This window comes from Miniopterus natalensis, chromosome 3 (genome assembly GCF_054644295.1).
Source record: "Miniopterus natalensis isolate mMinNat1 chromosome 3, mMinNat1.hap1, whole genome shotgun sequence".
Taxonomy (NCBI): Eukaryota; Metazoa; Chordata; class Mammalia; order Chiroptera; family Miniopteridae; genus Miniopterus; species Miniopterus natalensis.
Genome location: NC_142083.1, coordinates 49,971,485 through 49,983,497, shown reverse-complemented (window position 1 = coordinate 49,983,497; position 12,013 = coordinate 49,971,485). Strand labels below are relative to the sequence as shown.

Below are 12,013 nucleotides of genomic sequence, written 5' to 3'. Positions count from 1 at the left end.
TGTCAACACTGCTCTCCAGCATAAGCTCATCCCTCCATCCCCCCTGCGGCCCTTACTTCCCCCCTCACCACCCACTAAGCCATCAACGGAGCTGAAATGGGTATTAGAAAAGCAAAAACAATAAATTTCCTCTACATAAAGTCTGTGGTGCTATTTCCTAGTTTGCAGATAACATTGAGCTCTAGATCATGAAAATCAAATCACAGAAATAAAATTATCAAGAGGAAGCAAAGTGATTAGCTTCTAAATGAGCAAGGAAAAGAAATGTACTCATTCCGAAATAATCTAGATTATATTTGCTTAAGATATTTAAAATATAAGAGATAAGAGAGTCATTATCTTTAATTAAATATTTTACATATTATGATACTGAGCATATCATGCTAATTATCCAAACAAAATAGAAATTATTATTTCACTTTTCTAGTTCAACTGATAGATACATAAGTATAGGAACTTCTGATTACTGATCTTTGAGAAAGTCATAATGAAGCCAGAAGAAGGCTGAAAGGAGCAATTAAGATAGCTGTATCATTGTGGGAATTCCTAAAATAGATTTATTGAGAAACCAATTGATAAACTTCTTAATTTTGAAATGACAAGGCCTACAAGTTTGAAAAATATGTATAAATTTATTTGTAGAATTAGTAGCATAATTCTGAGAACACTATAAATGTGAATTTTCCTTTTTTTTTAAAAAAAAAGTATATTTATTGTTGAAAGTATTACAGATGTCCCTCCTTTCCCCCCTCCATCCCCACCCCAAGCCTTCACAGCACTATTGTCTGTCCATGGATTATACATATATGCATATAAATTCTTTGGCTAATCTCCTTCTGCCTCACCCTTTCCCTCTGAAATTCCTCAGTATGTTGCATGCTTCAATGTCTCTGGATCTATTTTGTTCATCAGTTTATTTTGTTCATTAGATTCCACATATGAATTTTTCATGAAAGTTATGTCCTGAATAAAGGGTATAGTAGTGTTCAGAACACAAATTGCAAGCAGAGTACAAAGATTTAACTAGTCTTAAATAGATTTTAGATAACAAATGGGTATATATAGAATAATTTCATTTGGCATTTAAGTTAAACATACATATATTCATTTATGTATATTTGTATATAATATGAATAAAATACTGCACCAAATATAGTGAATATCACTTATTGGTAGGATTTGGTATAATTTTAGCTTCCTTAGTTGGATTTTTATGACTTCTAGAATGAATGTATATTACTTTTAAATGAGAAAAGGAATAAATAAGTTTTCTTAAAGACAAAATAATTTTTGACATAAAAGGAAACTAGTATTGCTCTTTGCGGTGATGTCATTGTGGTCCTTCTCATAAATTTATTCCACATATATCCATGAGTATCTCAGAAACAATATTGGCTTGGCTGGGCCATTGTTCTCAAAGAACGCGGCATTTCTCTTACTATTAATCAATTACATTTTTACAGCATTATGCCAGGGTAAGTAAGAAGAATTTATAATCACATGCACTGATACCTATCTTACTAAGTCATTTTTATTCTTTCCAAGAACGCACCTTTCAAGATCAAGGTTCTGATACAGAAAATAATATGAACCAAGTGCCCAGCCTGGTCGAAGCCATCTTTAAAGTACTATACTATTGCACTTTCTCAGCACAAACATTTGGGAATGTTTTTGTGAGCTACATGGAAGAAGAACAATTATGGGACTTTTTATATAACATTCCAGGTATGAGAAATTTATAATTTTTAAAGAAGCATTTAAAAAATACCTAAATGTATCTTTAAAGGTGTTTTAAAAGTGTTATTAATATCAGTTTTGCTGAGTCTGCTATTTGTAAAATTTTAACTTATGTTTTTTCAGTATAAAGGCTTCTTTTGGAAGTCATTAGCTATTAGCTCCTATCAAAATTTAGCATATTTGGGACAAGGTGAGGGGGAGGTTGAGAGGAAAAATTATGTCATGCAGATGATTAGGACCTGTTCTCTCATAAACATTTCATTTAATATTTTCCAGAGATTAAGTTTTGAACACGTAAAGCATTAGTAAGATGTGAAAAAATATCTCGTGACTCTTGGGTGCATTATTCAATGAACTGATGGACAAAACTAATGGTCAATTTTCTTCAAATGTAGAAGGCATTTGTTATGATGACCATGGTGCCTCTCTCTGCAAGGCATCCTACATTCCTCTGGGGACAATATGTTTTCCCATTCGTATTGTTATACCTGTTGCTAAAGCAGAAGATAAAGACAGAGCAGGTTACATACCTGAATAGGAAGTGTTCGTGGACGGCCCTTCCTTCAGCGCCAGATATAAAGATTCTCACATTGTTTTCCTTCCTTTAAATCTCCATACATAATATCTTGGTGAAACAAAGAATGAGAACTTAGACAGTGGTTATCCTGCTGTTAGTCCACTAACCATTTACATCATTTACATTTCTCTTTTCTTAGCATATCAGTTATACTTCTTTTTTTACTTTTTCAAGTGGTTGCCCCAGAGTTTACAACATATATAAAGTTTGAAACTGATCCAAGTCCTTTCAGATAACACTGTAACAATTCACAGGTGGTGTAAGTGCCTTATAATAACAAAATAATTCTAATTTCCTCCTTCCCATTTCTTGTATCATTGCCGTTATTCATTTCACTTACATATAAACACACAGAAATATATATGTATGCATACATAATACATGCATGAGTTAATGCATTGTTGGTATTATTTTGAACAAACTTATCTATTAGATCAATTATAAATAAGAAAAACAAAAGTTTTCATTTCGCCTTCACTTATTCCTTCTTCAAGCTCTTTCTTTATGTAGACCTGAGTTTTTGACCTATATTACTTTCTTTCTCCCTAAAGAACTTCTTTTAACATTTCTTGCAAGGCTAGTCTACTGGCAACAAATCCCCTCAATTTTTATTTGTCTGAGAAAGTCTTTATTTCTCCTTTCCTTTTGAAAGATAATTTTGTAGGATAGAGAATTCTAGTTTGATTTTTTTTCTTTCAGCACTTTAAATATCTCACTTCACTCTCTTAGTTGCATGGCTTCTGAGAAGTCGAATGTAATTCTTACCTTTGTTCCTCTAAATGTAAGATGTCTTTCCCTATGGTTTCTTTCAGGAGTTTTTCTTTATCTTTGATTTTTCTATAGTTTGAAAATAATGTTCCTAGGCATAGTTTTTTAATGTATTTATCTTGCTTAGTGTTCTCTTAACTTCCTGGATCTGTGGTTTATGTTTCACATTAATTTGGGGGAAATTCTTGTTCATTATTGTTTTAAATATTTATTCTGTTTTTTTGTTTTCCTCTCTTTCCTCTGCTCTATTCCCATTATACATATGTTACACCTTTTGCAGTTTTTCCATAATACTTGGATATTCTGTTTTGGTTTCTTTTTTTTAGTCTTTGTTCTCTCTGCTTTTCAGTTTGGGAGGTTTCTGTGGACATATCCTTAAGCTCAGAGTTTCTTTCATCAGCTTTGTCCAGTTTACTAATAAGCCCATGAGAGGCTTTCTTCATTTTTGTTACAGTGCTTTTGATCTCTAGTATTTTCTTTTTTTTTGAGGGGGGTGGTTCTTAGGGACTTTCATCTCTCTATTTACATTGCCCATTTGTTCTTTTATGCTATTTTATCCATTAGCACATTTAGCATATTAATCATAGCTGTTTTAAATTCCCAGTCTGGTAATTCTAACATCTTTGCTATGTCTGTTTCTGATGTTTGCTATTTCTTTTCAAATTGTGCCTTTTAGTAGGTCTTATAATTTATTTTCTTGAAAGCTAGACATAATGTACTGGAACTACTCTAAATAGGTCTTCAGTAATGTGATTGTGGGGTGTAGGGGAGAGTAAACTATCTATAGTCCTATGATTAGGTCTCAGTTTTTTACTGAACCTGGTGATTCTTGATGGTATACTTCACAAATGTTTCTCAGTCTCTTTTTTCCCCTTAGATTGGAGAGGATGGCTAGAGTGGGCATCAGTTGGTCATTTTCTTTCACCCAGATATGTTAAGCTCTGATAACCCTAGTGGCCTAGGCTCTGTTTTAATAGTTTCTCCTGAGAGCAGACCTTCAGAAGAACAGAGTGCTCTGGCCTATTTCAAAATGTTTCTTTTCCTCTACCCATGCTGGAAGGACTAGATTTTTCTCTGACATTTACTGTGGGAAACTAGTGGAACTCCTGGAGGTAAAACTCACAGAAGTGTGGCAGCTCCCCCTCCCCCATGACAAGGTCTTTCTGGAGTTTAAACTCTCAGATTTGTCTGCACTGACCCTCAACAAATTCATCACAGTTCAGATTTTCCTGCATTGGCACTGCTTCTCATGGTACTTTCTGCTTCTGAGTCTTCGTTCCAGTAAGCCACGACTCCCTGTATTTGCCTATTTCTCCAGTTCTCCTTGTGTTTTCACCTCTCTTACGGATTCAAGAAGAGTTGTTGATTTTTTTTCATCTGTTCATCTTTTTATTTATTGTTAGGACAGAATGGTGACTTCCAAGCTCTTTATATGCAGGTTCAAAAATGAGAAGTTCTTGCCACTTACTTTCTTTCCTCTGTCCCCTCTTCTCCCATTTTCCCTTTTTCCTTGTCTATATCTTATTTCTACCATAGTCGTCTGTGGTCTTTGCTTAATCCCCCCTATAGTGTCTCCTGCTCAAGATGTTTCAGAACCCTAATCAGGAAAAAACTGGGCAGCTCAACACTGTAACATTGTAAGAAAACTCTTATGTAATAAGAGCAAATATATACATAATGCCTACTATCTACAAGTTATTTTGCACAAATTAACTCCTAAAAACTTTAAATAATTATTTGAGATAGTGCTATCATTTTCTCTATCATTTTTGATATCTTGATTTTATTTTAAAAGGAATAAATATACCCTTTTAACAACAAGAAATAGGGGAATTTCTGACTTTCTAGAATTTTTAGATACATGAGATGATTTTAATCCATGACTCCAAAGAGTTGAACCAAAATGAATATTAATTATTAATATAGGAAGAAGTCTTTTTTATACCTTTCAATGAATTAAAGTCTTGAAACATCATTTAAAAGACAGACAGCTATGTCTTCCACCATCCCCATAAAGAGCAACAGCTTACCTAACTGATGATCGTGCCATATTAAAAAATTAAACTCTTAATATTTGATATTCCCAAGATCCTGTTCACCAGGGTCGTCTTAACAACAGCCTGAGTCACTTGAGAAATATCACCTTGCAATTTGAGGGAGCAAATAAACATAAAGGTGCTTTTCTATATTGATTCAAATGATAGTCCCAGGATTTTGCAGTTATATTTCAAAAACAACTTTTATTGCATTTATCATACAATAATATATCATAATGAGTAATACAAATAACCAGAAATAAAGCAGGATGGCAGAAACAAGGAAGGAGAAAAGGCAGGGCTAGAGGGAGAGAGGGAGAGAAGGAAGGAAGAAAATTTAAAAGAATTAAAGGAAGAGGAAAGTGATCATTAACGTTGTAGAAGTATATCTTTTAATTTTTTATATGTGTATGTAGATATGTATTTTTCAATAAAAATTGCATGTCATACTCTTTCTAACCTGCTTTTATTTTTATACTAAACAATATATGGTTTTATCGTGTAGATGGATTTACCTTGACTAATTAAATAAATAAACCAATTATTGGACATTTAGATTATGTCCTTTTTTTTATATCCTTTATACAATCATAATTACTTTCTTAGGATAAAGTCCTAGAAAAAGGTTAAGTGGATTAACAGGTAAGTAAAACGTTAGAGCTCTTGATATTATTGGCAAACTGTCATCTGAGAAGCTCGTACAATTTATATTTCCACCAGTAGAGTTCCAAACTACCAGCAAATACAGTTATTCCGTGTTATTTTAATTTCCATTTCCTTTATTATCAAGAAGAAATTTTTTTTCAAATGTTTATGAGCTCTTCAACAATTACATGATTTCTAGATTAAGAGCAGCTCTTCTTTCCTATAGCATTATTTATCCCTGAGAAACTGAATCCCCAGTTGAATTAGGCACAAAATATTGCCAGATTCTGCTAACTTTACAGTGATATGCTGTCTGATTTTGAAGTCTCGTCATGCGTGGAGTCCGAGCTAGAGGTCATCCGATGCTTGAGACTGGCACTGACCGACGCTGTCAAGGACACTGTACAGCAGATAATATCTGTGATGAGCTCTGGGAGAAACTGTGAGACAAACCTAAACAAGCATGGTGTTCCTGAATGTCTGCTCGAGAGTATTCCAAAAGAATGGAATTATATTCCAAAAGAAACGAAAAGGAAAGAATCAAGCAAAGGTATATTTATTTTTCTTTAAGAACATATCCTCAAAGAAGCACTTTTCTAGGATATGAGATCAAGTAAAATGCTAAAAATGGTAAGATTTGTAAACTATATTAGTCTTATTTTCACCATGTATATTTGGGACCTGTTATTTTCTTTTCTGTGAGTCATATGATCAAGGAAACTAGAAATGGAAGTGACTGAGATGGTCATTTTCTTTATTTAACTACCAATCCCAAATTTTCTGTAACATTTTGTGTTCTTGTTAGTATTCACAGATTAGTCACATGATTTTGACTAATTTCCTTTCAATCTACTGAGTAATCTAAAATTCATACTCTTAAGAAGATTGCTGGATATTTAGCTTAAATATACTTTCCTTGAAATTTCTCCCCTCAACTACCAATTATAACTTTCTTTTCTCTTGTTAACACACTTAGATCTGTGGCTTTTAGGTCACAAATAGCACCCCATTTAGTAACCACATATTTTCTGACAGTATTTTTCCTCTAACGCCTATCTATGGTTCTGAATTTCATGCATTGTTCCTATTCAAGGCAGTGCATCTACCAAGTGTACTTAAGAACCATCAGTTACTTACATTATTCATTTATTTTATTAATCAAGTCCTCTCTTTTGATTTATTTATTTTTAAAATGTCTTTATTGATTTCAGAGAGAGAGAGAAAGAGAGAGAGAGAGAAACATCAATAATGAGAGTCATTGATCAGCTGCCTCCTGCATGCCCCCGCTGGGGATTGAGCCCGAAACCCAGGTATGTGCCCTGACCGGGAATCAAACCGTGATCTCCTGGATCCCAGGTTGATGCTCAACCACTGAGCCATGCCAGCTGGGCAAGTCCTCTCTTTTTAAATGGCTTATTCCCATCTAGATGTTTCTACTTTCTGAGAAATTTACAAGATTCCTTTGAATGTATGTTATATATCTGTCTGTATTCATGAATCTTCTTTAGGGTTTTAAAAATAGGATTTTTCCTTTTTATAGTCATTCTTTTTGACAATTATTTAATACCTTTATTAACAAGTGCTTGCGGTTTGTTGACTGTTTTGAAAAAAATCAAGTTGTAAATTTTTATTACAAATTAAAAATGAGGTTCTTAAAAATCTCAACTTGATTAGACAAGAAACAATTTTAAAACCTTTAAATATGCATTGAGAAAAAAACAGGCTTTAAAACACACACACGTTTGTCATTACCAAAAAGAGACAGCTTTAGGTGAAAATAAAAACCTCATGCTGCATAAAGTAGCACAGATAGTTCTAGTTATCTGGTCAATGGGCAAAAAGCAAGCAGTATAGTCTTCAGCTCCGGTCTTTTCATTTCTTGAACAAATGAACAGCAATATATTCATCTTTTTAAAAGAATATTTTTTCACTAACTAAAGAAACTGTCAGCAGTAAAATACTCCAGCCGAACCCATTAAAGTCAACTGAAGGGACTAGTCTTTCTTTCATTCTTCTGCACGAATATCCTGAATAGTGTGGCTCTGATCCAACAACCTTATATTACAAACTCAAATCAATTATCTATCTGTGACCTTTCATAGTAATGTTTTAATTCTGTCCAAGCCCTATTAAACTGCCTTTGAATCTAGTAAAGCCATTTCATTGAAACTGGAAAATGTCACCTTCCCATTACTTAAGCTCTGCCTTGTCCAAGTTGTTGCCATCACTCTTCATTCTAGCTTTTGGATATTTCATAGATTTTGAACAATTCAGGAGGCATGATCTATAGTTAACATATGATGTCATAGGGCTAGCACCATTTTGCATGTGGCTTTCAAGTCATTCTATTGATAAGTAATTTTGCTTTCTAAGAGCATTTTGGAATTCTTCTATAACATCTTAACAACCTCTGGTTCCAAAAAATGCTTACTTTGTAGGTATTAGTTCTTGTGGTTTTCCCTACTAAATAATCTTTATAAAATTATCACTTAGAGTAGAAGTACAACACTTCTACAATAAACAGTCATGAAGGGGCCCAATCACATAATTATATAAAAGTAGGTGGTGAAAAATGTGACTTTATAAAGCATTTTGTGCATTCCTGGTGGACATGACATTAGGAGAATAGCACTGTTCCTCCTTTCTGCCCTCTTTTAGACTGAGAGCGCTCAACCTTTATTTTCACTTCCAGATACAAGAAAGAGAATATTTACATGCCAGACATTGTCACTTATTCTTTCAATAGATATTTACTGAGTAAATTGCTAATACTACCAGGCACTGGCATTGAGGCCAGAGATAAGCTACAAATAAGATATCTCCTCTTGGTGCTTGAAAACTAGTGTAACTGTTTTCAAATGTGTACAGGACAATTCTTTGTTGTGTAAAGAAAGAAAGAAAGAACTTAAACTTTACTAAAATGTCATATGGAGATTGTCACTAGGATTCTCCCTTGGCCTGTGTGTGAGCCAGTCATGTGTTGGGGACAATATTGTTGGGCAGGGAACAAACACAGTAACCTCACTCTTTCATTAGCTTTTAGCGTACAATAATGAATTAAGGTTGTCCTTTGCATTTCAGAAACTACTTTTAACAAAATTAATCTTCACAAAACAAGCAAGTGGCTTTAACATATTCCTGTAAACCAACAAAATCAACTGCAGTTTGAAACTAATACTGAGAATGCAAGGAAGAGCAAACTATGACAAAGTTAAAAAGCTCACACATTTCTGTTTCTAACATGAACTCTTTCTCAGCCATATTATAAGGAAAAACAATAATAATCTGATCAGATTTAGCCAAAAAAAAGAATAAAAATGGAAATGTGTGGAAAAACCATTTGAAATATGGCTTCCCTTACATTATTGTTAAACATGAGTCCTTCCTAAGTGAGTATTATGCCTTGAGATACTAGCTAGAAATAGTTTAAAGTCATCTTGATTAACAAAAGATTTCAAAACCAAGCATTTAAAACATGAAAACAAACCTCTGTAATAGCCTCCAGCAATGTTTTAAGTCAAATGTATTTCATTCAGTACTTGAGTACTTTGCAAAATTTGTCAAAATAATGATAAGTGTTTAGAGACCTTTTCTGAAGGTCATTAGCTTAAGGTTAACCTTCGCTCTTCCTGACACAATGAAAATGACAGAACACGGAAACCACTATGGTGACTAACTAAAACGCACATCTTCGTTTCTTTGTCAGCAAATACCTTCACATAGAAAACACCGAAGCTTTAAAGAAGTAAATATCACAGTAAATTACACAAAGTAGGAAATTTATGGAAGAGTTGAAGGAAAGTTCAGATATTTCTTGTATAGATCAGCTTAGGTATTTGCTCCCTTATTTCAAACAGCAAATACACAAAGAACTAGTTGTTTTGTTTCTTTGACAACAATTACATGAAAAATATACTGGAGAATATATTTTCTTAGCAGTAAATTACATTTTAAATAAAAAGAATGCTTTATGGGAAAACTGCCGGAGTAACTGCTTTAACTGAAACTGGAGTCCGGAGAGGACACAGAGGCGGCACCATGAGGAGAGTGTACCCAGCGTTCACGTGCAGACTGTTGAGAAAGAAACTGATGGCAGAAATACACAAGCGCTATCAGAAGTCATTAGGGAGTTTCTTTTATAAACACCAGAAATATTCATTTTATAAAAATCACTATCACCTATAAAAATTTTATGGCTGCACACTTAAGAACTTAGAAATAGAATTTTCTAACATGATTAAAATTTTCCAAATGAGAATTTAAGTGATTCTTGAACATTTTGCTTAAAATTATAAAAGCAAAATACTTTTTAAATTTGTTTGCAAGAACAGCTAATTGACATCCTGAACGATGAATAGTTATGAGTCACATTTCAGCAACAGCCTTTGCCTATTTGGTGCCCCAGACTGAAAAGCAAGTGCCATGATTTCGAAAGCACAGTTACTGATGCGCGTTCCACGTGGCTCTGTGCATGTTCATGCGGAGGCCTTTCCCGCCCTGTGACAGCCATGAAAACCAAGTATGGAAACAAACCAAACTTAGGACCTAACCTTTGAACCGCTTTTTCAACAGAGTGGTAAGCCCAGATTTTGAAAATAATAAAGCATATTAAATCACATTATTCTTACTCAATAAGTTATTGTTGACATGTTACACCATTAATAAACATGTTTAATTAATTTTAAGAGATTATTTTGTCTTTACCTCATTCATAGTAAATTTTCCTTTTGCACATTTTACAATCCGCAAACTATATTATAGTCAGGACTATATGCATAGGAAGGAAGAAATGACAAATACATAAATATAGATATCACATTGCATTTATTCTAAGACATGCTTTTTTTCACACTTTATCAGCTTTGAGATTGGTATGGCTCTTATATTACATATATGTGGCTTAGATAGAAGTCACGTTATTTAAATAAAGACAGAAAAATGAGTGTGTGGCAGTCTTAAAAGATCCCTCCCTGGTGTATTGTTAACATCATCATAGACTCAGAGCCCCAGTGATTAGTTGAATGGATTTATTAATTTGTCATCAGCCTAAAGGTTCTGGTTGGAATTTGCCTTAAGCTTTAATGAAGTAGTGGATTTGAGTACCTGGAGTCCTCAGATTTTATAAAATATCAGAAGTGCAGGTATGAAGAGAATTGGTAATCTTTACCTGATATCTACTTAGATTGCCAAATGTTTACTCAGTGTCTGAAGTTAAACCCTCTCTAGGATAAGCAGAATATAAAATATAATCTTTTCGCTCAAATACCTGACATTAGAATGGGGAGTATGAGACACAGACACATAAAGAAACGTAAGACATGTAAAATAATTTAAGAACACAGAGAAGAGGGGTCACAAAGAAGTTTCTTAATTTGCTTTATTTATATTTTAATGCTCATCTAAACATTTATTTGAGTGAAAGGAAAATATTTATTAAGAAACTCTTTTTTATCAAGTATCTAGGTACTTTCACATTTATTATTTTATTTAATACAGCAGTCTTATGAGATTATTCAAATATATGTTGCACCCAGTTTACAAACTTTAAAAAAAAAACTGCTTTAGTTAATTTTAAAATGATTCTGAAGTTGTCATGAATTTCTGAGGAGTCACAGACTAGACATGTGTTTTCCAAGAGCTTCGTACTTTTTAGGGCAGATTGACTTCTTTAAGTGTCGCAAATACCTTGAAAAATCTATTATTTTTGTTCAGTAAAACAATAAATGTTTTATGGAAGTACTAAAAGCTATGTTCTTTTGACTTCTCACTTAGTCCCAAGGTTCAAATTAATTTATGTACAGAGTGGATTAAAACACTGTGCCTGGCTTTGTGGGATATGCAAGAAGCAATGAGATTTTTTTTCCATACTCTTGAGGAGCTTTTAGTCCACGTGTAAAGACAACTCATGAGGACATAAGTAACAATATAACATAAACAATAATAGGTGATAATACAGAATATGGTACAACATGGCATATTATGGACCTATTACCAAAATAGTCATATGGAAAATATGTTCAAATTAAATTCATAAGAGAAGAGGACTTTGAAACAAGAATTGAGAAACGTGGGTGGCCCATGTGAAGAGGGCATTCCTTGTGAGAATGGTGAGATATTCAGAAGCCAAGGGCCAAGCCAGATTGTGAGGAAAACTAGACTTTGGTTTTAGTGATACCGAGTTCATGATGACTAGGGCAGAAAAAAGGAACACCAACAGGGAGCTGAAGTTTTAGGATTGCTGCCCTGGAGA

At 33.6% G+C, this 12,013-nt stretch overlaps 1 protein-coding gene across 3 annotated transcripts in view; it reads left to right on the top strand.

Annotated features, from left to right (window-relative positions):
• KIAA0825 (KIAA0825 ortholog) overlaps positions 1-12,013 on the top strand; it is a 322,549-nt gene that overhangs the window by 138,337 nt on the left and 172,199 nt on the right. For all 3 annotated transcript variants that reach the window (XR_015714258.1, XM_016216140.2, XM_016216139.2), the window contains 2 exons: positions 1,546-1,725; positions 6,089-6,313. Coding sequence is in view for 2 of the 3 variants with exons in the window: in XM_016216140.2 (XP_016071626.2) it covers positions 1,546-1,725; positions 6,089-6,313 (405 nt within the window). In the remaining variant the exon portion in view is untranslated. The remainder of the gene's footprint in view (positions 1-1,545; positions 1,726-6,088; positions 6,314-12,013) is intronic.